Here is a 25,569-nt window from a genome sequence, read left to right as displayed (position 1 = left end):
CAAAGGCTGGGAAGAAAATTGACATGTTAAGCTTGTGGTCTACTAAGACCGCTAGATAGGTCCTTTTCACATTTACTACTGGTAAGCCAAGTGTCCAGCATCTCATATTTGTATACCTGGTTCTTTCTGCCTAGGTGTAGAACATTCTTGTTGAAATTTATCTTGTTGGTTTGGGCCCAGTTTTTCAATATGATTGTAAGGTAAAAAGTAAAGGACCCCTGGACGGTTAAGTCCAGTCGAATTTGACTATGGGGTGTGACACTCGTCTCTGCTTTCAGGCCGAGGGAACTAGCATTTGTCGGCAGACAGATTTTCCAGGTCATGTGGCCAGCATGACTAAATCACTTCTGGCACATGGAAATACCATTTACCTTCCCACCACAGCGGTACCTATATATCTACGTGTGCTGGTATGCTTTTGAACTGTTGGTTGGCAGGAGCTGGGACAAAGCAACAGGAGCTCACCCCTTCGTGCGGATTCGAACTGCTGACCTTAGGATTGGCAAGCCCAAGACTGAGGCTCGGTGGTTTAGACCACAGTGCCACCACATCCTCAATAGGATTGTATGCTATTGTGGGGGCCCTAAGGGCAGAAATGGGACCCAAACATTTCAGTATAAACACATAAACAAAATAATTCTAGCTGAAAAATGACAAGTTGTTAAAAAAATGAAATTTTCAAAAGTTTACAAGGTTTCACTAAAATGTCATTAACATTTTTTTTAAAAAAAAATCCTTCAGTAATAAGCTAAATTATGCCACACAGGCATTTGATGTGTGTGCTGGAAATGTCATAATATCTGTAATAATTATTTTATTTTTGAGGTGAGGGGCGTGCACTGGAGGGAGTGATGAATTGTGGTCAAAGTGGACAGTAGATTTAAAAGGACTTTAAAACTACAACATGCCTTTGTGGACTGTGAATCTCAGAAATGCATGTGTTGCATCCTTCCCCATGTAGATCCTGTGGTTCTTGACATACTTGTGGCATACAAAAGCCCTGTGGATTAAGAGAGCATTAGATTGGAAGTAATAAGGTTGTGCCTGACTTACCTCAGCATTTGTAGCAGATGTTGCAAATGTCATAAACATGAACCTTAGGGATCAGAAGCAGGGGGGTGGGTATCAAGACAACAGATTTAGGTCTCTCTGCTTTGCAAGCTAGTGTAGTCTGATGCTCTATAACAGTGTTCAGACTTGATGTTAATATCCTACCATCCTTCCCAGGATACTGCTGTATCAAAAGAGTGAAAGCTTTCCTAAACAAACATGCAGTTTCCACAGGCAACTAAAAAGAGTGTTGGGAGGTTTTCTCAACAAACCAAAAGAAGAAAGGATTTCTTTGACTGTGTGGTGTGTTTTTTTTAATGCTTTCTTATGGGGGATAGAGTTTATAGTGAAAGGTTTTGAAAAGGGAAGGAAGGCCATTTGTTTTCGTGTCTGGCAACCCTACTAAATCTAATTTAATATGCTGTGAAGTTGTGTTGCACTTCACCAAAAATGCTTGAAACTGCAGAAGTTAATTTATCTTTGGGGGGGGGGGAATGAGTGACGGAATCAGGGAAGAGCAAAATGACTCAAGATCACAGAAGTGGAAATCATCTTGTAGAGCGAAAAGACAAAATAAAAGAGATTACTTTGAAACAAGGCACTACTGTGACATTTCTGTTCAGCCCCTCTATGAAATGAATGATTCTGACGTTTTTTAAAAAAAATCTATTGTTTTTCTCCCAAAGTACTGTTTCAATAAATACTCCTATATAAAATAGAAAGACTGAGCTGGTTTTATATATGACCTTGATTTCCTTTCTAAGTGCAGATGAAGATGACACAAAGTGTTGGTTCACCATCTCTAATTTTGCTGGCTATTACTTTACTCCAGCAGTAAATTTGTTGTTCAATATAAACAGTGCAATGCTTCCTGCAAAGAAATTACATGTAACATCTGTAATGTTACACTTCTAAACCAATATCCCCAGTCTCCTGTCAGTAGGTGTCATATGTCTTTGTGTGCAGAGATCAGATTTGACGTTTGATATTATAGAGCGTACTTACAAATCATTGCTCTAAAATTTCTTTTCACTGGATTGATTGATAATCAGACTGGTACCAACAAGACATTATGTATTACAATAACTCCTGCTTATATAAGGTGCATTTATGTTTGGGCTTGCTGTTAAGTGCCACACATTATATGGGTTGTGTAATTAAACATTTGGTACAGTGGTGCCTCGCAAGACGAAATTAATCCGTTCCGTGAGGCTCTTCGTATAGCGATTTTTTCGTCTTGCGAAGCAAGCCCATTGACAGCTTAGCGGATTAGCGCTATTAGCGGTTTAGCGGCTTTTAGCGGATCAGCTGATAAGCGGCTTAGGGCTTAGGAAAAGGGGGGGGAGGAAAAAAACCCTGCAGGAACTCGCAAGACATTTTCGTCTTGCGAAGCAAGCCCATAGGGAAATTCGTTTTGCGAAGCGCCTCCAAAACGGAAAACCCTTTCGTCTAGCGGGTTTTCCGTCTTGCGAGGCGTTCGTCTTGCGGGGCACCACTGTAGTAAGACTAGATTCCATTAGAACAGCATTCTGCATGTTGGAAACCTTCACTTGGGTCCAGGAGTCCCTTGTAGACATGGGAGTGAATACTTGCAGCCTCCACCCACACAAGGCCTTTTCTGTTCACTGCCAAGGGAGTTTGTAAGCATATATTTTCCACAGAAGTGGAAGCCCACACATGTAAGAGCTCTATGTCCTTAACTGAGCATGAGTCCCAGCTAGCCATAGTCTCCCTTCTCTCTATAAGGTGAAGGAGGAAACTTCCTTTGTTTGTGACACCTCATTTTGTTTCTTCATGCAGTGTCAGTGGATCGTGTGAAATCAAACTCTGTAGTAAAATGTTTTATTCTTTGCCTGTGCACCCCTTAATGAACCACTGCATATAGTTTTAAAATCTTCACCACAATTAATACTTGGATATAAAATAGTTTTGAATGTGGTGCTGCTGCATCAGAACTAGGCTCCTATCACGTTTCTACTCTGGTAGTATGATCAAAACAGTTTTGCTGCTTCGAATGGATTTACCACATGTTCCAAGAGGTTGGATCCAAATTTCTTGCAGTGAATCATTCAGGATGCTCAGTGTGTGGGGAGGGCAACTCTCAGACAGTGTGTTTTGAGAGCTGTGCACTGTGTGATGGCATCTTCTTTGATGTTGCAAGAGATCTTGGTGCACAGCTCTCTTAACTTCTCTCCATTAGCACTCCCAGAAATGTTGTTTCTTCTTGTGCATTCTGGCTGTCCTGGCTTTTGAATAAATATTTCTCTAAATGGTTATAACAGACAGTTTGGGAAAATGCATCAAGCATAGGAAATGAAGGTGTGAAATTAGAAAGAAAATTGGCACCCCCCTTCCTCCACCCTGATCAAGATACATACAGCTGTTGGGATTAGCGAAGTGACAAGCCTTGCTCATCTACTTAATTTGCTTTGAACAAATGCACCTTGCGCTGTACCTTTTTTGTGGGAGAGGAAGCAGCCTTTATAGTGTCATTGGGCATGGGAAGAGGAAGTTCTTCAGAAGGACATTCGTTGCAACTCAGGGAAGAACTGCAGTTTCCATCTCAACCTTGTGTCTTTAAAATCCTGGCCCTGCTTGTTTTGTGCAAATCAAGGCCGCGCACTCAATTCTTCCCCTATCCACCACTGCAGTTGCCACTCAACTTATGTTCTAGCCAGATCCAGCTTCCTTTTGCAAGAATGAGCCTTAGTCAGGAGGAAAGCAACTGGTTGCTTCTCTGTCAGTCAGAGAAAGAGTTAAAAACTCCTGGCCCTAATTTTTAGATGGGACCTAGTTCCTTGGCTTTTAAGACACAGGGTAGAGACAAAATATGTAGCCACGATAAAACAAAGAGATGGGGCAATGCCCAGGTTATATTGGCACCAAAAAACATATAAACTAAATGTGTTGTTTGGTATTGTGAGTTTCTTTCATTATGGCTGCTTTTAGTCACAAGCACGCACACACAGCTGTTATTCAGCATGGGACAGAAGCAGCCATTTCCACTGTTTCAGTTTTCCAGGCCGAATTGTGGCTTGGTGGCGGAAGAATTTTCCCTGAGACCACATCATGGGAGGAAATGTTTGCTCACCATCCCAAACACCATCGTCTTGAATCCTGGTCTGTCTCATTCCTCACCATGACTACTATATAAAGTTTGTTTGTTTGTTTGTTTGTTTGTTTGTTTGTTTTAATGAAAGAATGACACAAATTATTAAGCATGTGTTTAATGTTGACCCTTAGTCTGAGGGCATCCCTGATGATTTTAGAAATGTTTTGTACATCCACAGATTCCTTTGGATACATAGACTTGCAAAACATATATCATACTGTTATTTGGACTTATTTTATATTCCCATTAATTCAGTCCTGTCCTCAAAATATTTCTGCTGGTGTGATCCCTGAGATGAAGTCTGTTTTAAAGAAGAAGAAGAAGAAGAAGAAGAAGAAGAAGAAGACTGTTCAAATCCTAGACCCTTAGACCCCCCCCAATTCAATCACACTATTTCAATCCAAATCCTTAACAAGAAATTATTGTCAGTAATGATTCTTCCCTGTATGTTCACAGTGCTTAGGCAGAGGGGTACCCCATAGAGATCTGTTTCCCCACAATCCCTCTTCCTTGTGCACACACAGTTGTGTACATAAGCACATCACTAGGATGGAAATGGGAGATCTATACTCCTGCATGCGTTTTGAGCCTCCCCACACTGCTGTGTCAAGCCCCGTGAGTTCAGGAGCTCATCCAATATGGCCAAGCAGAGGAACAGATCTAAGCAAGGATATGCAGACATGCACTTTGTGACCCATTCCCTGCAATGACCAATTGTGCTGCCAGTAGGTATATCCCTGCACACTGAGGGGCAAGTGGAGAACCAGGGTTCTGTTGAGCTGTGTGGTGTCCCCCCAAGTGTTTTATTTAATAGTGGTTTTCAAATGCGAGATTGAACGAAACGTTTTAATGAATAATACATACAATAAATTGGTCTCAGATCAGGGATGCATTGTGACTGAATGTGTAGAGATTGCAACATAATTGCTTTTTTATTCAGTTATAGGTGCCCAGCGCAGGAGAAGCCCCAGTGCACTTGCCACTGAAGTATTTGAGTCACATTTGGGAAGCCACATTTTACAGGTAAAAACAATGGCTTTACAACACAAAACGAAAGTTAAGTATACTTAGTAACGAGATCTAAGAGTTCTGTCAATTATTCGGCTACTGTGTGATGTTATTGCGGCTTGTATGATGCGTTTTGGTTTTTTTTTACATTTTTTTTTTTTTTTTTAAGAAAGCCATGGTTGAAAGAATGTTAATGAGAGAGGGAGGGCAAGTATTATTTGTGCTGTAATGGTTTAGATCTCACACAACTTAGTCGTATTGCACTGTGAAGTAGCAGTTGGCTCCCCAAATGATTGTGTGCATTTGTTTAAGTATAAACACTATTTTGTGAAAACAATTTATATATTTTTTTTTGTCTTGTTCACATTTTGATTTTTGATTTTCTCCTCCTGTTTTTAGTTTTCCAGCACCTTTTCCTCTTTTTTACTGCTGTAGACTGTCACATTCAAAACGATAGTTATCTTTCTTTAGAAGATAGCAGATAGCATGTCCTCTAGATCTTAGATGTACTAGATAATCAGTGTGGTGTTCCCCAAAATTTCATGACATTCTTAGGTAGTATGTGCCAAACAGATTATCTTGACAAATGCTTATGCGCTGTGCACGTGTTTCGGTTTTGTTATGACACAAGAAGCCTAAACAGAATCACAATCCAAGCAATAGGATCAAAATGGGCATAATTTGTCAGGCTAGTCAAGATATTTTAAAAAATTAATTTGATTATGGGCTCTTTCACTGCACTGAAAATAACCACTGTTTATCAGAAGTTTATGCTCGCTTAATCAGTTTGTTCAAAATGGAATGCTATCTTAAGATAAGAGAGACAACATATCAGCAATAAGAAATATTCTTTGTAAACTGATAGGATGGGGAAACTGTTGTCCTGCATTATGCAGCTGCAGCTTTCAGAACCGGTATGAGTAATGTCCATGTTTTAAAGCTTCATTATGGCTTTAGAGAAAAGTTTAGAGGCAATTTAAAAATGATTCAAAACTATTGGCCGTGTGAGTTTCTCTAGGATGCTGAGATTGTGAATTAAGTGATTTTGTTATTTGTGTGACCTTGGTTCAAGTTTAACTTGCATGCTCTTATTCTGCCAGCGGATCATGATAATGTATCGTATCAAACATATAAAGATTGCATATGATGTCTGGCGCATAGCACAGGAATTTTGTTGCGTTGTTACCCTGTTGATATCTAAGAAAAGATAAATAAGCTAAAGCTTTCAGGTCACTCTGTTGTATAATCTGTTTAATTTGTTATGAAAATGTATTAACATATAGGGTACAATACGGCCAAAGTTTGCTACTTTTAAGCCACATTGATTTCAATAGGAGAACTCGAGCTGCTTAGCTCTGTGCTGTTAAATCAGCAACACTTAAAAGTGCTTAAAGAGCTTGGATTGTGCCCATATTTTGCATCATTACAAAGATTCAGAAAGTGCTAATTAAATTAGATTTGTATACAATTCATCAGAGTGCTATTTACAAAATGTGTACTGTTCATCCTGACCTTATTGAAGCATCTCAGATGATTATGATAGAATTTTAATTGAATATTATTTGATGTTTCTTTACAGTCGTGTTTATTGTAGACTTTTAGAGGAAGATAGAATGCGTCATTTGAAATGTGGGAAGTTATAAGTATTTCATCATTTATATTGGTGGCTAGATTTATTTCATGGTGGTTTTTTTCTGTATTTACCTTACCATTAATATTATACCAAATATATGTTAAGGAATGACCTTCTGGACAGCACTGGACATCTAAAATTGCTCCAGTTAATTTTTATCCAACTTAAAACCCGAAAGTTTTTAAGTGACATGTAGAAAAGAGAAGGCCAACAATAAAAAAAGAACCCGAATGAGATAATAATTGGATGCGGACTGATAAAGAGAATCTGAAAATGCTGTGTATTATTTTAGCATGCTATATAACAGATTGTACCAAAGCACAGAAACTTAATGGTCCCAATAGGGAAACCTGTTGGAGCACAAGCTCCTGAATACAGTCATACCTTGGTTATTGAATGGCTTAGTTGACGAACAAATCGACTCCTGAATGCCACAAACCCGGAATAAGTGTTCCGGTTTGCAAACGTTTTTCAGAAGCCGAACTTCTGACGCTACTTCCTCCTGAGTGCAGGAAACTCCTGCAGCCAATCAGAAGCCTTGCCTTGGTTTTAGAATGCTTTCAGGAGTTGAATGGACTCCCGGAATGGATTAAGTTCGAGAACCAAGGTACCATCGTATAACAAAGAGTCCCATGGCATCTCAAAGACTAACTAATACATTGTGGCTCTTTCATTGGCTTGCAGATCTAGATCATTTATCTGAGAGTTGATTGTGGCCTACGAAACTTATGCACAGTATGTCACAAATTATTCTTCAGACTTTTGCTTGTTTCTTTTACAGCAAACGTATGTGCCTGCCCTCCTTTAACTTGCACTTACATCTGATCAAGGTGTGAGAGTAGAAGCTTCTTGCAGAATTAGTTAGGGGGATAGATTGGAGGGCAGGGGAACAAAGCAAGTGGGCTTATACTGAACCAGACCTTTGGTCTGTCTAGCTCTGTATTGTCTAAACTTACTGGCAGCAGCTCTCTCGAATTTCAGGCAGGAATCTTTTCCAGCCTTACCTGAAGATGCTGGGGATTGAACCTGAGGCCTTATATGTGCTAAGCAGATGCTCTGCCAATGAAATGGACCCAGTTCCGCCACAGCTGCATGGCTGTCCAGCCCCAGTAGTAGATCACTGCTGTGAAGCTTTGCAGTGGGACTCAAAACTTCTCCCTAACTAGACTTCTCACGGAGATTAATGGCTTTCTTTTACCACTCCCACCACCCTAATTGCCAGCAGTGATCAATAAATCTGCTCTTATTCCAAAACAGCTTTTCTGAACTTGGAAAGAGTTCGCATAGGACTGTCTCCCATTGTTCACCATATCGTCCAACATTTATCCAATGAAAATAGGGATGTCTCATTCCATAATGATAATTTTACTGTTTATACCCCGCACATCTTACTGGGTTGCCCCAGCCATTCTGGGCATCTTCCAACATATATAAAAACATAATAAAACGTTTTAAAACATTTTTTTAAAAATCTTCCCCATACTGCCTTCAGACATAAGAGAATGTCCAAGATTTTCTCTCGGGAGAAGGCTTTCCCTATCTGTTAATCCCATACCTACCTATCTTTGCATGTATAAATGCATTCAGACAGACAGATAAATATCTGCTAAGAACAGATCCTCTCATTATGATTATATGATGAATTTGCTGACAGCCACCTAATCAATCATTCAGTCTGTCTATTATTACAGCCAATGACCAGTGTTCAACCTGATGAATCTAATTTGAAATTTGTCATAAAAAATTAAATAAAACAGCATTTTGTATTATTTTACATCTAGATTCTTGAGGAGGACGGTGTTACTCAGTCGAATCAGACATTTGCAAGACAGTGTCAAAAGCAAATATACAATCCAAATGAAAATCACAGCAGCTTTGGGCCAAAGGCACAATTTTTTTTTATATAAAACAAGAAAAGGAAATTGCATATTTTGTACAGCTGAAAAATGTTGGTGAACTTATAATTGGAATAGCTTATTCAGAATAAAGACCAGTTAATTAATGAGTGTAAAGTTTTTAACTTCATCCAGACATCCTAGTGGATTTGTCTCTTTATATCACACTTTCAACTTTTGGCTAAAATTCTCTGACTAAAATTGGGGTTTGGGGTGGATATAAGGTTGGATGAATGCTAAAATATTTTGTTGAATAATCTTCTGATAAACTGGGCTTAAATGTCTGCATAGAATGCAGCAACCTGTACAGGACCTCTCCTCTAGTTGCAACTGCATGACTAAGATATCATGAAGATGGTCATTGACCCCATCCTTTTTAGATAATCAAGAATGACCAGAAAATGTAGGATTAAATATAGGGAAAAGTAAAAGTTAGATGATATATTTGCATATGCAAATTAGCTTAATTGATCCTGCTTGCCTCTACAGGGATTTTTCATTACAAACTGGAGTGCTACATTGTTCAGCTCATATTGAGTAATTTAGTAGCTAATGAGACCAGTTTGCACTAATTTGCATATGATAAATGAGCTTAATTGCAGTAAATAACTTGGAGGCATAATTACTTAATTTTCCTGTGTTGCACGGCTTTTAAGTTCACGTATGAACAACTCAAGATAATTCCGCATATTTAAATAAGTTGCTTTTCAAATTTCTTAAACCAAACAGGATACCTTAGAATTTTATACTATAAAACAATCAAAAGTGAAGTTTATGGTATGGCCACTTAAAATGTACACAATTTGAAGCGCTGGTTTTTTGTTCTTTTCCATAAACATCACAAACTTCCTAATGAGTACACAATAGTGCTTAACCTTAAAACTGCTTAAGGATAAACACTATCCTTAAGATGTTATTAATGTTGATATGAGTCCTGTATCTATAGTAGAATGTTTGGTGTTGAATAAATATGGCTATTGGTGGTGAGGGGGGGGGGGACATTTGAAAATAAGATTTAGTGCACCGGTGACTAATGCAATTTTGTTGATGGTATTTGTCCCTCTTATGTATGTAGTACCATTGTAAAACAGTGCAGATGTTACCGTATGAAGTGAAGAATTGTCCTCATCGGCCAGGAAAGGCTATTGGGATGCAAGCATGTAGAACAGAGAGGTTAAGCTAGGCCAACAGTAGTTAAGAATATGGAAGTTATTAGTTTCTGAAGAACAGAACAAGTTTAGCAGACACCCCACTTTACTAGCTCTCTTTGCTCTGCTTTAAGAAGAATCAAAACCACCTAGCATGGGAGACAACTGAACAACTAGAAGAAGGAGGGGTAGCTGTGAGGCATTTGCGAGCTTTTTTGCGGAGAAGGTCCTGTTGCTCTGCCATGATCTCCCTGCCAATTTGGATACAATAAAGGAACTGGAGGCCCCTTGACTGTCCTCGGGTCCAGTATTGGACCACTTTGACCAGATATCCCCAGCCGATGTGGACAGACTCCTCCGAGCTGGAAAGCCCACCACTTGTCCTCTCGACCCGTGCCCGTCCTGGCTGATTAGAGTGTGTCCAGACGAGGTGCGGGCCCCCCTGGGGGATATCATCAATTTGTCCCTTGGCAGCGGGACATTCCCAGGGGAACTGAAGGAGGCAGTGGTGCGCCCACTTTTAAATAAAACATCATTAGATCCCTTAGATCTATCCAATTACCGCCCGGTTTCGAATCTTCCATTCCTGGGTAAGGTGGTTGAGAGAGCGGTTGCTGAACAGCTTGGTAGGTTTCTGGATGAAACATCGGCTCTGGATCCATTCCAGTCCGGCTTCCGCGCTGCTCATGGGACCGAGACGGCTCTGGTCGCCCTAACAGATGATCTCCGCAGGCAGCTGGATCGAGGCGGGTTGGGGCTGCTGATTCTTCTAGACCTGTCAGCAGCCTTCAACATGGTCGATCACGAACTCCTGGACCACCGCCTTGCCGACGTGGGGATCCAGGACACAGTCCTTCAATGGCTGCGCTCGTTTCTCTCTGGTTGGGGACAGAGGGTAGCGCTTGGGGGGGAATTGTCATCCCGCCACTCCTTGGTGTGTGGAGTGCCCCAGGGTGCGATACTCTCCCCGATGCTTTTTAACATCTTTATGCGCCCCCTCGCCCAGCTTGTCCGGAGTTTTGGGCTGGGCTGCCATCAGTATGCCGATGACACCCAACTCTATCTGTTGATGGATGGCCATCCTGACTCGGCCCCAGACACACTGATCAGATGCTTGGAAGCTGTGGCTGGATGGTTACGTGGGAGCCGGTTGAAGTTAAATCCTTCGAAGACATAGGTCCTCTGGCTGGGATGGGATGATATGGGATTGAGAGGGCAACTCCCATCTCTTGTGGGGGTGCAATTAGTGCCAGCACCGTCCGTTAAGAGTTTGGGTGTAATCTTCGATACCTCCCTCTCCATGGAGGCGCAGATTGCAGCTATAACAAAGGCGGCATTTTTTCATCTCCTCCAAGCTAAGCAGTTGGCTCCTTACCTCTCTCGCCATGACCTAGCCACTGTGATCCACGCGACGGTCACCTCCAGACTGGATTCTTGTAACTCGCTCTACGTGGGGCTGCCCTTAAGACTGACCCAGAAACTCCAGCGGGTGCAGAATGCCGCAGCGAGACTCCTTCGCTGCGAGATCACATTCATCCGGTGCTATACCAGGTGCACTGGCTCCTGGTGGAGTACAGGAACAGGTTTAAGGTGCTGGTTTTAACCTTCAAAGCCCTATATGGCCTAGGACCCTCGTACCTACGGGACCGCCTCTCCTGGTATGCCCCACAGAGGAACTTAACGGTCTTCAAATAAAAACATCTTGAAGGTCCCAGGCCACAGAGAGGTTAGGCTGGCCTCAACTAGAGCCAGGGCTTTTTCGGCTGCGGCTCCAACCTGGTGGAACGCTCTGTCACAAGAGACAAGGGCCCTGCAGGACTTGACATCTTTCCGCAGGGCCTGCAAGACAGAGCTGTTCCACCAGGCCTTTGGTCAGGGCACAGCCTGACTCCCTCCTTTGGCAATCTTTACAAAACTTTAGTTTATGGTTGCCATCAATTTTGATTTTAATTAATTTTTATAATGTTTTTATAATGTTGCACTGTTTTAGTGTTGTTAGCCGCCCTGAGCCCGGCTTCGGCTGGGGAGGGCAGGATATAAATTTATTATTATTATTATTATTATTATTATTATTATTATTATTATTATTATTATTATTAGATAATAATTTTGATCACAACAGAGGGAAGAACTAGAAGGTATTGATGACAAGAAGGGAAGAGAAAGTGTGTTAGAGCAAAGTATTTTTAAGAGACCATGCTGTTTCCCCCCAAAACGCTACACAATCTACTCTTAATCCCATTCCTATAAGAACTGCCATAGTATAGCAGATGAAATCTCTATTCACACCTTCTCCATTTGTGTAGGGTAAATGGATGGAGGATCAGGGCTTTGCCATTGGCTTTGGCCCTGAATCTCACACATTCTACAAAAAGAGATCCATTGTGTGCACATAGGTTTTCCATGCAGTTGGAGCCCCCAATTTCACAGGGATCCCAACTGCACAGAACACCTATGCAAATGTAGCTGAAAACCCATACATCAAAGGGACAAATCTGGCAGCACAGGCAGTGCTGCTGGGACAGGGTCAGTGATACACTCTTGAACATATATTCTAGACTCCCTTCTTCACTCATTTATCTTGCACATAAGACTCCAGAGTCCATCTAACCCAGTATCCTTTTTCTAAAAATAGCCATGCTTATAAGAAGAGCATGAAGGCAGCACCCCTCTCTGGTGGTTTGTCCCTAGCATCTCCTGCATCTGAATATGGAGGTTCAACTTAACTATCATGGCTAATGAGACTTTGGAAAATGTTGCAGTGCATCCTCACTCCCTAATGAAACCGCTTCCATTCAGGATTCTAGCCAGATAACCAATGCCCTCCTGTACTATAAGATGAAAGGAACTCTGAAAATTGTATATACATTATACTATAAGATGAAAGGAACTCTGAAAATTGTATATACATCATCAATTTCAAGCACAGGTTTCTGAGTACATCATATCTGCTTTTTCCATTCCAGAGAAAACCATCAGTCATTTAGATATGATATATATCAGCGCTATGCATTGATGCCAGCTCTGGTAATGGTTTTATGTTTTTCATTGCTGTTAACTAGAAAACATATTAGAAATACAAATTCACCCTCAATAGACCATTGGAAAAATTCTGCCTACATCCAGGGTGCATCAGTAAAAAAGAATGGGTACCTGTCCCAAGGGGCTTACAATAGAAAATTCAGCATGTGGGAGGGGGTGATGCGGAGGTGGTAAAGAAAAAGAAGTGGAGGTCAACAGAATATGTGATTCTTTGAGTTACCCATGCTTAGGCTTGGTTACTGGCTTAGCTGCTCAGGAAATAATTAAACCAAAGTTTCCCCGGAAAAGATGAGATCTTCAGGAGCCATTGGAAGGATGTCAGCATTTATTATTATTATTATTATTATTATTATTATTATTATTATTATTATTATTGTTATTATGTTACACATGTTGTACCTTGCTTGGTGCAATACTATCATATTGGATGTGTTTTGGGTATAGATGGATGACATGTCTTTGTTCCACTGTATGACCAAGATAGCTTGCACATCCTATTATCTGTGCATCCTGTGCAAGGCCAGCCCAAAGATAAATAGTACCCTGGGCCTGCCATCATGGCCAGCTTTGCAGCCCACCCGGAGGGTTTATGGGGCCTAAGGCAGGTGTGACATTAGTGGCCCTGCTTCTGCCCCCTACAAGGACCCATGCATGTGTGTACAAAGCTGGGGGCAACATGTGAGAATTATTGCATGCATGGACTGCAAATTTTCACGGGCAGCCCTTGTTTGTCCTGGGATCACGCAGAATGATAGTTGTACTTCATTTTATCTTACATGGGGATAAGGGAGTATGGGTCTTGTGCTTCTCCCAAGTACCTTCTCCAGATCTAAGCCCCCTTCTAGCAGAGCTTCCTTTTGCTTACTAGTCTCACACGTCTTCTGATTTGGGCCTATTGCTAACCCTCTACTTACTCAGGATTCCTCCCTTAAGGCCTGGCCTTGTACCACTCCTACAGCTTTTCCTGTGGTAACTGCTACAGAAAGTTACTCTCCAGCGGCACCTTGCTGGAAATCTTAGGTGGTATTCCCTCACCATTGGTGAACAACGGAACACTCAAGAACCAAGGCAGGGGCCCCTTGCAAATTGCCCAAGTTGCCCATCCCTGGCCCATGTAGCTTTGTGGTGCTACCAAGTTGTGCAGGTTTGTAAAACAGACCAGTGTAATTGGCTTGCTATTCCCAGGCTTTCCCACAGCAATTTTCCATGAAAAGGGCTCAGACTAAGGGCTCATTCAGACTTTATTTTGTGCCACAGTTTCCAGGCACAGATCCGTATTTTTCAGGCCCAGGCCTGAGTGTGTGTTTTTTTTAAATGTCCCACTCCTTTTCCTGGGAAAACCTGCTGCTTATCGCTGAATCAGAACAAACGGCATTCTGAGGAAAACCCACTGCCGTTTGTTCTGATTCAGCGGTCAACAGCGGGTTTCCCCAGGGAAAGTGGCATGACAACAAATAACACGCTTGGACCTGGAAAGCTCAGAGCTGCACCTGGAAAAGATGGCACAAAAGGAAGTCTGGCTGAGCCCCAATCTACCTCTTACTTGCTGCTCTGATTTCACTGCACTCCCATTCCAGTTCTAGGAGCCCAATAAAGGCTCTGTCATGTGGTGTGAGTAGCTCTCAAAGGATGACTCTCATGGAGTTGTAGGCCTATAATATTTATTATGTTCAAAACACACAAACACACACACCACCTTCTGCTGTGAGCTATCTGTGCACCAGCACTCCCTCCTCAGCTACAAAAAGTAGTCCCTCTTTTGGAGTGGTATAGTCTTGAAGGGCCAGTATCACCATATAGTACAATCTCCCAGGCTGTAGCTGCTTCTTCTTCAGTATTCTTCCCTTGCTGCTTTTGTTTTAACTTTGAAAATTAATATTGCCTCAAAATTTAGAGCCAATATTTGGGGCCAGTTGTGGTATGGAGGTTAACCACTTCACCTTGCATGCTGGTCTCATGGAAAGTCATCTCCCGGAGCTGCTATTTGCTCCTAGATGGAAGTTGTCAATGGTACCAAAGTTAGTGCACTGGGTTTTTTGTTTTGTCATCATTATTAAATTGGTTTACATTACTTTTACATCATTGCGGGAGTCCACTGCATATCAAAACAGTGGAGCAGAACAAATGGAGATACCACACCCCAGTTGGTCTAGCTATAGTAGATTGGTTTTAGTAAGGAAATGCTTTCCTTTCAAGGTTCTTTTTTTCCAAAGGCACTGTATCTTTGTGATCACTGTCCAGGATAAATATATTAAATGGAAACTGTAGACATCCTCCCCACTCGCTCCCCAAAGAAGCAAGTATCAAATTGTTTTGCAATTGAAGCTTGAAGCAACACACTTAAACCTGCATTTTATACAGCAAGTATGGTACATGTAGTTTCGTTTAATAAAGAAATATTTGATCTGAGCAGGATACTGAATACCATAGTGTGTCATTTCATTCCTTGAGAAAGTATTTGAAGAAAATGACATATCTCAGCACTGTTTGTTGACCATTTTGTTGTCACCCGCTGAGTGTTGTCATTTCCATAGCCAGTGGGCTGTATTGAATCAGACACAAGGAATGGGTCATTAACAGAAATGGAGGACTTTCTGCAGCTTGTAGAGGTTGAAGAGGGATTGTTTTATTCCCTGCTACATCAACAAAACTGTGTTTAATGGTGACTTCATTCAGTCGTGATTTGGGGCTCTAGCCTTATTTTCTGCAGATGTAAAATTACTTTAAAACATAAATAACCTAGAATAGTGAATTGTTTCTGCAAAAAAGAGAGAGAGAGCCCTGTATTGGATAAAGATTGCAAAGCGCAGGTCAGGATGATTTAAAACATCCAATTTCTGGATGATCTGTTTACTTATAAAATTAATTGATCTTTAAAAGAAATCTTTGCACTTTTTAAAAATGTCATTTGTTTGCTCTCTGCTGAGATTACTGATAATGTGGGCGACAAAGTTAACTGATCCTTTTTTCATTTTAATATCATTTACAATATGCTTTCAGATAACATTGGATGAAGAGATTGCCAGTTTTAAAGTATAAAGTTTAAAGTTTGAGTGGTCATTAGTAAATGTGAGATATATTTACCCTGGATACATTATTTCTTGCATTTCTATTCCACCTCTGCTTCAAGGAGCACAATTTAATGTACGGTGTTCTCCCCCTCTCCATTTCAACCCCACAACAACCATTTGGTGTAGGCTCAGCTGAGAGACAGCGACTGGTCCAAGGTCACCCAGTGAGATTCACAGCTAAATTATTTAATTAGAATAGTAATTAAATACAACTATACATGGCACACACCAACCTACTGAGCCCAGTTAATACCTGCTTCTTATTCACTGTAAATCTGGAAAACAGACACTGGAACAATTACCTCGCTTGTTGCCTTAGTATTGGCTTGTAAACTTTTTAATTGGCTAGACAAACACTTGGGAAGGGCAGCAGAAAAGAGACTGACAGACAATGTTATAGAAAATGTATGGCTTCTGGCAACTGGAACCCCTGGTTTTCTCCTGTCTCCTACACAATGCCCACCACAAGGTTATCACACTCCTGATAATTCCTGCTTCCTCTTCACTTAACTGGCTTCAAGTGGCAGGTGGATTCAGATTCCAGTGAAATCATCTTGTGCATGTTGTATTCCTAAGTGTTACCAGAGAAGGAAAGGATGCAGGAGGTGCCGTTCTGAGAAGTAGCCGTGCATTTTTCGCAAAGCCTGGTTCCAGCCAGAGTTGAGGGATTTATTTTTGCACAGTTTTTCCTATGGAGCAGCCATATTGTGGGATTTCAGTGCCTTGTTATCAGAAGACAAAACCAGTTTTAATTCTGTCACAGAGTGGGTGCAGTAATTCTTTCCATGATTAATTTTTATTATCTGAAAAGACCGAAGAACTGTGCCGGTCCTCATGGTCATTCATGGGATTGGCTTTTGAAGAAGTCCTTGAAAGGGAGGACATTTTCTGAAGTAGACAAAGTTAATGTAAAGCTTGTATTCATGTTCTGTAATATTAACATTGTTATGGTATTGTAGAAGTAGCCAATGTGATGGGCGGCTGAGAAGGAGGTAACAGGCAAGTGTCTGTAGGACAACATGTTAGCTACCTGTATTATTTTATTGTATTGTTGTTGCTTGTAACTATCTGTGAGTCATGACAGTCCTATTGGCTCCATTGACGAGGAGGAACAGAAGCTAAAAAGGCTGTGAGGACGGTAGCTGAAAGAGGCTGATTGGAATAGCAAGAGGAAAAAGCTAGGAAAGGTAGACTATCTGTTGTAGAGGGATACAAATTTGCCTTGGGAATTCTCAGATGATGAATGAGCTGTGCATTTTCAACATCTGGGTTGAAGAGGCTGCTTAACTAAAGAGACGGGCCCACAAAATTAGAGGAGTGTGCCCAGCTCACATAGTCACTCTGTTAGAACATGGAGGTTAATTGAAAGAGAAGCTTCCTTTCTTTTTGGCCAAGATCCAGTGAAATACTTTAGGCATGGTAAGGGCTTGTATGAGCCTGCTGATTTTTATTTATTTTTAACAGCTGCTTTTCATACTATATATGATGCTTTTAAAAATCACCCAGCTTGCTTAGGTTTGAAAAGTATGTGGCATGTGAGTTTGCTATGTGACATGTGATGCTTTTCTTTAGGGGGGGGGGAATCATTTTGCATAAACTAGTAGTATAGGAGAGGGTTTAACTGATGAATTCCGTCAGCAGAAGTCCCTAATGGGGCTCCCCCCATCTCCTCTGCCTCCCCACCCCGTGCCCCCCCAAACTGGTTCAGGTGAGTCAGGAGAACCCCTGGAACAATACACAGGAGAGAAGAGGGAATAATCATTTTATTTGATGATTTAAAATGCTCACCCTGATGGAACAATCACCTTAGTGAGGCATGGAATTCTTCCCATAGTTCTTTGTATCTGGAAATTTATTTTGTAAAGCGTATTAATCTCAAACCAATTAAGTTGCAATTGTAAAAATGTTTGCAGTCTTTAAAATTGCCTTGAAAAAACATTCGTGCATTACAAACTCTAGATGCAGCCCCCCAGGTGTGTCCAAATTTACATATATCAATTTCTTCCATAGTTATTTGAGAGTAAACTACTTTTTTAAGATTAAAAATATTGCGGGTGATATAACTGCCATTTGTGCTCCGAAAACATTTTTCATTTATACTGCACCTGCAAATCACCAATACCGAATTAATTAAAAAAAAGAGTTCCATTCTGCAAGCTATATGTAGGCATAATGAAGCATAGATCGCTCGTATATTGTTCCTTAGTGGGAGAGAACTACCTGAGGTCTCAGCTACATGACTAGAGGGCACAGAAAATTGACACACAGCAGACAGGCAATCGGGTTTATCAACAAAGCCAGCAGTGGGGCCAGCAAAGACAAGCTGACATGCAGATGCGATGGATAAGAATTCCATCCAGAGATTCTTGAGCATATGGAACCTGCATCTGCCAGTGCTACTCCAGCAGTTGGCTGCCCAACCTTTAGCAGCTTCTGTAGAACTAATGTACAGCACATCTAAGGAGTACTCCCCACCCCCCGAAAGTGTAAACTAGCTCTTCTAAAACTAAATTCACACGCTTTGGTAAGGAATGTCTGGGTGAAAACATGACTGCTAGGAATGCATGAGCTTTCTTATATTGTGCCATTTGGAGAAGAAATAAGATGCAGCTAGACTGAAATGGCACAATAGGAACAGATTGTGTGAGATGTATACTCTGTCTAGGTAGATCCTGCTAGCTCAGTGTTGTCCACACTGACTGCAAATTGCTCTCTTGGGTTCTAAAAATGAATCTTTCCCCACCCTCCCCAGAGATGGGAGGGTGAGTCTGAAACCTTGGTCCTCTAGCATGTGCCCTGCCACAGAGCTTCAGAGCCATCAAAAGAAGCAGGTGAAGAGGTGGCTCAGCATATTATAGCTGCCAGACAACTTTGCTATTCGATATTTCTATGTATAACACACGTAAACATCTTGCCCACCCACTGAATTCTGTAGATGCGATCGTTTCATGTTACTTGCTACCGTCTGAAATGTGGTTGGTGGGGGCATAAAAAGATCCTTCTTGTTCACCCATATCGGTTTTGTGCCATAGGCTGAAGATCTTATTGTTTAAAGAAGCTTTCCATTTAATTTCCATTTAATTTTCTTTTCTCCCTGGTATGTGTCTTTAGAGAGAAAGTGAGATATTTATTTACATTTATTAAATCTGCATACCATCCTCCATCAGTACATTTTATTTTATTGTTAATTGTGGATTGCTTTTAATTTTTGTTATTTTATCCATCTTGAGCTATGTGTTTTTGGAATAGAAATGTGGAAGAAAAAACAACCTTATAATAAATAAATAATTCAAAATCCAAAAATCTTACCATGTGCTTTATAACTGAAATCTAAGATTAACCTGTGGAAGATTCTGTGATAGATTTCCTACAAACTTTCAGATGATTATCTTGTGAGTCTGGCTGATGAACCAGAAAGTAATTTCTTAATATGACTTCAGTGTTAACACCAGTGTTAACTGTTGGGAAAAAGTGTTATGTTGACTTTACAGTAGTGCACAAAATGAATACATCCCATCAAGCACCACCTACTGATGTGGATGGGAAACACAGAGATAGATTTCAGAGGCATAAAATTGGAAGTGTTCATGTGTGGATGAAAGTACACAGAAGTAGCCTCAGAAAAAAACGGGGTCTGTGTGACCCACATATGTATTAAAACTCTAGTGTGTACCCACCGTCATTCAGCACAAAGGAAAAATCAAGCACACAACGACCTGCTTTTATGTAAGAATCTTCTTTTCTCCGCTGATGAGAACCCTATATCCTTTCCTTGACACATAATATAGAGCTTCTGAAATTTAAAGTTGAGCCAAATCCCCTGGGGACTGTATTTTCCAAAAATCACGAGAAAAGAGAAAGGGGGTGTGTGTGTTTGTGTGAAGCCAGGGAAGCACTAAAGAATTTGCCACAGTGTTTGGGCATTATATTGCTCTTGCAGCAGAAGTCTGCTGCCAGAAGTAGAAAAACATTGAGGTCATCTTTGATAACCTTGAAATAGATCCTCGGGGATGTTCTGTTATTCTTCTAGCTTTTTAGAAACTACAGAGGGATCTTCCCTTCCGAGAATATTTATGGCAGTTAAAGGTCTGGGGTCAAGCTCTTCAGCTGGCAGTATTCCAAATGCACTGCACAGCACCATTGATTACATTTCCTTTTCATTCAATTTGCAGTAAACCACAAGCATAATATTAGGGGCTGCAAATGCGGGACACATTTACTCATGAGTAAGTTCTGTTAAATCCAGTTGAACTAGAGACCAAAGCCTTTAAATCCTTTTCACCCATAAGATCAGAACGAAATAGAAACATGATGAACACGGTGCATAAGAATTACAGTGTTTCATCAACGCATAGGGTCTCACAGCTAAAGCCCAGGCTATCATAGGAAGCATTCTCTCCAATATGAACCTCCCTGTGCCCCCAAATTCCAGTTTCGACTGAACTTAAATCAGTGGGGGAAAGGAGCAGAGGTGACCTATAATTACATTAAGTGAGTAATCCTTTGACTTATTGTGGTCATTTTTCTGATTGGCCACAGATATCCTAATACATCGTATTGAGAAATATGCACACTTACAAACAAAACACACATACCTCTGTAAGGTAAGTGAAAAAGCAGCCACGAAAGTTGAATCGGTCCCCTAGTTCCCAGCATTTTTAACAGACAAGAAGGAATCATGGGTCAGCCGGAAAGTACCATAGTGCTCTAAAGCTACCAGAGTACTCTATTCTTACAAAACATGTTTTTCTATATATAAATACATGCTTTTTTAAATAATGTAGACACAAATGCAAATGTTGTTATGAAGAAGAAGAAGAAGAAGAAGAGGAAGAGGAGTAGGAGGAGGAGGAGGAGTTTGGATTTGATATCCCGCCTTTCACTCCCCTTCAGGAGTCTCAAAGCGGCTAACATTCTCCTTTCCCTTCCTCCCCACAACAAACACTCTGTGAGGTGAGTGGGGCTGAGAGACTTCAAAGAACTGTGACTGGCCCAAGGTCACCCAGCAGCTGCATGTGGAGGAGCGGAGATGCGAACCCGGTTCACCAGATTACAAGACTACTGCTCTTAACCACTACACCACACTGGCCCTTATTTGCTTGCAGTGATCATTATCTCTGCACCTCCCATTTCTTAAAGATGAACTGCCCTGAGACCTGTGGGTATAAGGTGGTATACAAATTTAATAAATAATAATAATATGTGGAGGACTTACAATTTCAGTTTTGAGAAGCGTGAGATCTAGCTGGATCTCAGTCAGCGCTACAGAACTTTTTACAGTATTACTAGATTATTTAAACGGCATGGAATCAAACTGTGATGTGTTGATGGGTGATTTTTTAAAGTTTTCTTTTCACTATCTTTTCAGTAAGTGACTGCTTAAACCTGGTGTTTTTAGTTCAGAGTGTTTGTTGTTCTTTATAATATGTTTGCAATTCACAAATATAGGGGGGAAATAATTTGTTCAACCTAAGAAGTATCCCTGGACTTTATAATTTCTTCATGAGCCAACATTTCAGTTAAGAGTTTAAAATAATAATAGTAACAGACTTCATTTCCTTAGGATTCCATTTCTCAGAGTCCTTTTTATGTCATAGATGGCTAGTGTTTATAGCACCTGTAAATATGCAACACTTCTGAATATGGCAGGGTGTTGTTTCTTCAGGAGAGGGTGATTTCCCCCCCTTTGTTGAGACCCAGTGTGGTGTGGTGGTTAAGAGCAGTAGACTCGTAATCTGGGGAACCGGGTTCGCATCTCCGCTCCTCCACATGCAGCTGCTGGGTGACCTTGGGCTAGTCACACTTCTCTGAAGTCTCTCAGCCCCACTCACCTCAGAGTGTTTGTTGTGGGGGAGGAAGGGAAAGGAGAATGTTAGCTGCTTTGAGACTCCTTCAAGTAGTGATAAAGCGGGATATCAAATCCAAACTCTTCTTTGTTTCACTTACTTCTGGCCCACCAGATGCTGTGAGACTACAACTCCCATCAGCCCCAACCAGCAGGACCAGTAATTAGGAATGATGAGAGAGGTAGTCCTACAACATACGGAGGACTGCAGTCTTCCAAACCCAGCCAGAATGTTTGTTCCAGACACCCATGGTTTACATTTCTGCTGTTTCTGAACTACCTTTAATATCACATTTTACTTTTTAGGCCAAGACATTTTCTATTCATTATTTAGACCTTGTGATGCCTTATATGCTTGTGACGAATAATTGTGTTCTGGCCTTTTTAACCTTCATGAAACACCATTTTGCAGAAGAAATGTCAGCTTCTGTGACTGCTCTTAGATTTAAAAATGGCTTGCCTACATGACCATAAATTCACAAGCATAGCATCTTCCTGCTTGGCTCACCTTTGCTCCTGGTTAAATAACAGTTGCAAAATAAGATGGGCAGGTACTTTCCCCACCTTGTCTTCTGATTATTATTTTAACATGGGCAGACCTGACCTGAAGGGTCTAAACTCTGTCACCTTGCATTACCGCTGCATTATACCAGCTCACTAGTTGTTCTGTTGAAGCTCCTATATGTTAAAACTCTATCATCCTAAGACTTTAATGGTTGTACTGCAGTCTTAAGTGGGGTTGAATCATTGGACTACCAAAACAAGAAGCAGATCATACAAGTGAAAGCAGCAAATGTAATTAATTTCCTCCCCCAAAAAATTAAAGGGAGGCATAATAATGATTATATAAGTAAAACATTGTGTTTTTCCATTAGGCAGGATTAAATCATGGGACTAAATGGTGAGTTAAACTAAACAGTCCAGTCATACCATACATATATTTTTTTACATGTTTTGGGAGTAAGGTTGTTGTGAGCTATCTACATATAATACATAATAGTATGTTGAAGAGCAAGTATTAAGGACTGAGAAGTACAGAAGAGGAAAATTATTTTTAAAAAGAATAATATGAAAATATGGAGTTTTGTTTTATAAAAGTGATGTTTTTGCATCCATAGTCTGAAGTTTCTGATGCCTGTTTGGAGTTTTTTATACGATGCAGCTACTATATAATTGATTGTAATCATTAATACCTCCGGCTTGCGGGCCAAATTTGGCCTGGCATGAGTGTGAGACAGTCTTCCCCAAACCACGCCCACTTGCCCCTATATGTGACCTCAAGGTGGTAGATACAAGGCTGGATCAGCTACATCCCCAAGATCCCCAAGGGGAACTCAGTTGCACAACTGCCCCCTGCAGAAAGCAGAGGAGTGCAAGCTCTGTGGCGAACTTGATCACACAGCCAGTCAATGCAGAAAGCAGGGATAATGTCACTGCCCATCAACTGTGGGGAAATCAGTTGTGCAGCTAATCCCTACAGAAAGCGGGCTAGGGACAAAGGTGAGAGCTGTTTCCTAGTTCTGCTGGATCTCTCAGCGGCGTTTGATACCATCGACCATAACATCCTTCTGGACCGTCTTGAGGGGCTGGGAGCTGGGGGCACTGTCATACAGTGTTTCTGCTCCTTCCTCCTGGGCCGTGTTCAGAGAGTGGTGGTGGGGGATGAGTGTTCAGACCCCTGGGCTCTCACTTGTGGGGTGCCTCAGGGTTCTGTCCTCTCCCCCATGTTTTTCAATATTTACATGCAGCCGCTGGGAGAGATCATCAGGAGGTTTGGGCTGGGTGTTCATCAGTATGCAGATGATACCCAGCTCTACCTCTTTTAAATCAGAACCAGTGAGGGCGGTGAAGGTCCTGTGTGAGTGTCTGGAGGCGGTTGGAGGATGGATGGCGGCTAACAGATTGAGGTTGAATCCTGACAAGACAGAAGTACTGTTTTTGGGGGACAGGAGGCGGGCAGGTGTGGAGGATTCCCTGGTCCTGAATGGGGTAACTGTGCCCCTGAAGGACCAGGTGCGCAGCCTGGGAGTCATTTTGGACTCACAGCTGTCCATGGAGGCACAGGTTAAATCCGTGTCCAGGGCAGCTGTGTACCAGCTCCATCTGGTACGCAGGCTGAGACCCTATCTGCCTGCGGACTGCCTCGCCAGAGTGGTGCATGCTCTGGTTATCTCCCGCTTGGACTACTGCAATGCACTCTACGTGGGGCTACCTTTGAAGGTGACTCGGAAACTACAACTAATCCAGAATGCGGCAGCTAGACTGGTGACTGGGAGCGGCCGCCGAGACCATATAACACCAGTCTTGAAAGACCTACATTGGCTCCCAGTATGTTTCCGAGCACAATTCAAAGTTTTGGTGCTGACCTTTAAAGCCCTAAATGGCCTCAGTCCAGTATACCTGAAGGAGCGTCTCCACCCCCATCATTCTGCCCGGACGCTGAGGTCCAGCGCCGAGGGCCTTCTGGCGGTCCCCTCATTGCGAGAAGCAAAGCTACAGGGAACCAGGCAGAGGGCCTTCTCGGTAGTGACCCCCGCCCTGTGGAACGCCCTTCCAGCAGATGTCAAAGCGATAAACAACTACCTGACATTCAGAAGACATCTTAAGGCAGCCCTGTTCAGGGAAGTTTTTAACGTGTGATATTTTATTGTATTTTTGGTTTTTATGGAAGCTGCCCAGAGTGGCTGGGGAGGCCCAGCCAGATGGGCGGGGTATAAATAATAAATTATTATTATTATTATTATTATTATTATTATTATTATTATTATTATTGTCACCTCTGTGCTCAGCAAACCCTATTGTGCTGTGTTCAATACTTAATTTTAAAATATTAATTGCAGAGCAGAACCAATAGGCTCCCTCGTTCAGTTACCCAATGTGAAATAAGCCACTATGTGAGGCAGGTGGACCAACTTTTAGAAGGTTGGGGAACAAAAAAATCCCCCATCAATATATTGTATGTGTTAATTTTAATCTGTTTCTATATATGCCCAAGAACATTCTTCACCAGTCCACTTCCCACTAGGTGTTTTGGACGACAACTCGCAACAAACTGGCCACTGGCTGGGGCTGGTGGGCATTGTAGTCCAAAATATCTAGAAGGCACCACCTTGGCAAAGGTTGTGCAATATTCTCTACCCCCTGGTGCATGGCAATAGCCCTGATCTTACATTTTGCCCAAGCAGGAAATCTCGTGGACGGTGGCACATGCTAGCCTCACCCTTTCTCTTCCAGACCTTTCTGTGTTGAACAAGGAAGGTCTGAAAGAGGTTTCTACCCACATTATCTTGGATGAAAATAGAAGCCTCCGTGTGATTAGGAGCCCTGATAAATTGGGCAGGGATGGGATGTTGCGGGGTGGGGTCAGTGTGCACATCCCTTGATCGTAACCTAGATTAGTATTTCCTCTTCAGGCATAATGCCTTAAGAACCTGAACAAGGACACTTCTGTCATCACTAGATCCCACAGACTGCTTCTGAGAAGCCTTACGATCTTTTCTGAATTGATGTTATATACCTGTAGACCCTGATAACTCCAGCTCCTGTTTGAAATAGATCTGGAGAGGCCCTAGCCACAAATCTGTTGCTATCCAGTAACACTAGATTTCAGTTCCATCTCAAACTTGGAGTGCTCCTTTGAAAACAGTAGAGTAGGCCATGAGCTGGAAAAAAGAATCACCTTTTTGGCTTCAGTTCAGGTGCACAAATTTCTTTGGGGTTAAAGTTGGGGTTGATGTACAATGTTGTAGGTGAGCTTCCATTAGA

At 41.6% G+C, this 25,569-nt stretch overlaps 1 protein-coding gene across 11 annotated transcripts in view; it reads left to right on the top strand.

Moving 5' to 3' along the window:
- The window catches only part of NPAS3 (neuronal PAS domain protein 3), a 628,833-nt gene that overhangs the window by 288,638 nt on the left and 314,626 nt on the right, over positions 1-25,569 (top strand). For all 11 annotated transcript variants that reach the window (XM_081859318.1, XM_081859317.1, XM_081859314.1 and 8 more), the window contains one exon: positions 5,103-5,185. In XM_081859318.1, coding sequence (XP_081715444.1) covers positions 5,103-5,185 — 83 coding nt within the window. The remainder of the gene's footprint in view (positions 1-5,102; positions 5,186-25,569) is intronic.

The sequence above is a fragment of the Podarcis erhardii genome (genome assembly GCF_964252035.2).
Source record: "Podarcis erhardii genome assembly, chromosome: 1".
Classification (NCBI taxonomy): domain Eukaryota; kingdom Metazoa; phylum Chordata; class Lepidosauria; order Squamata; family Lacertidae; genus Podarcis; species Podarcis erhardii.
This window is presented reverse-complemented; position numbering and strand designations above follow the sequence as displayed.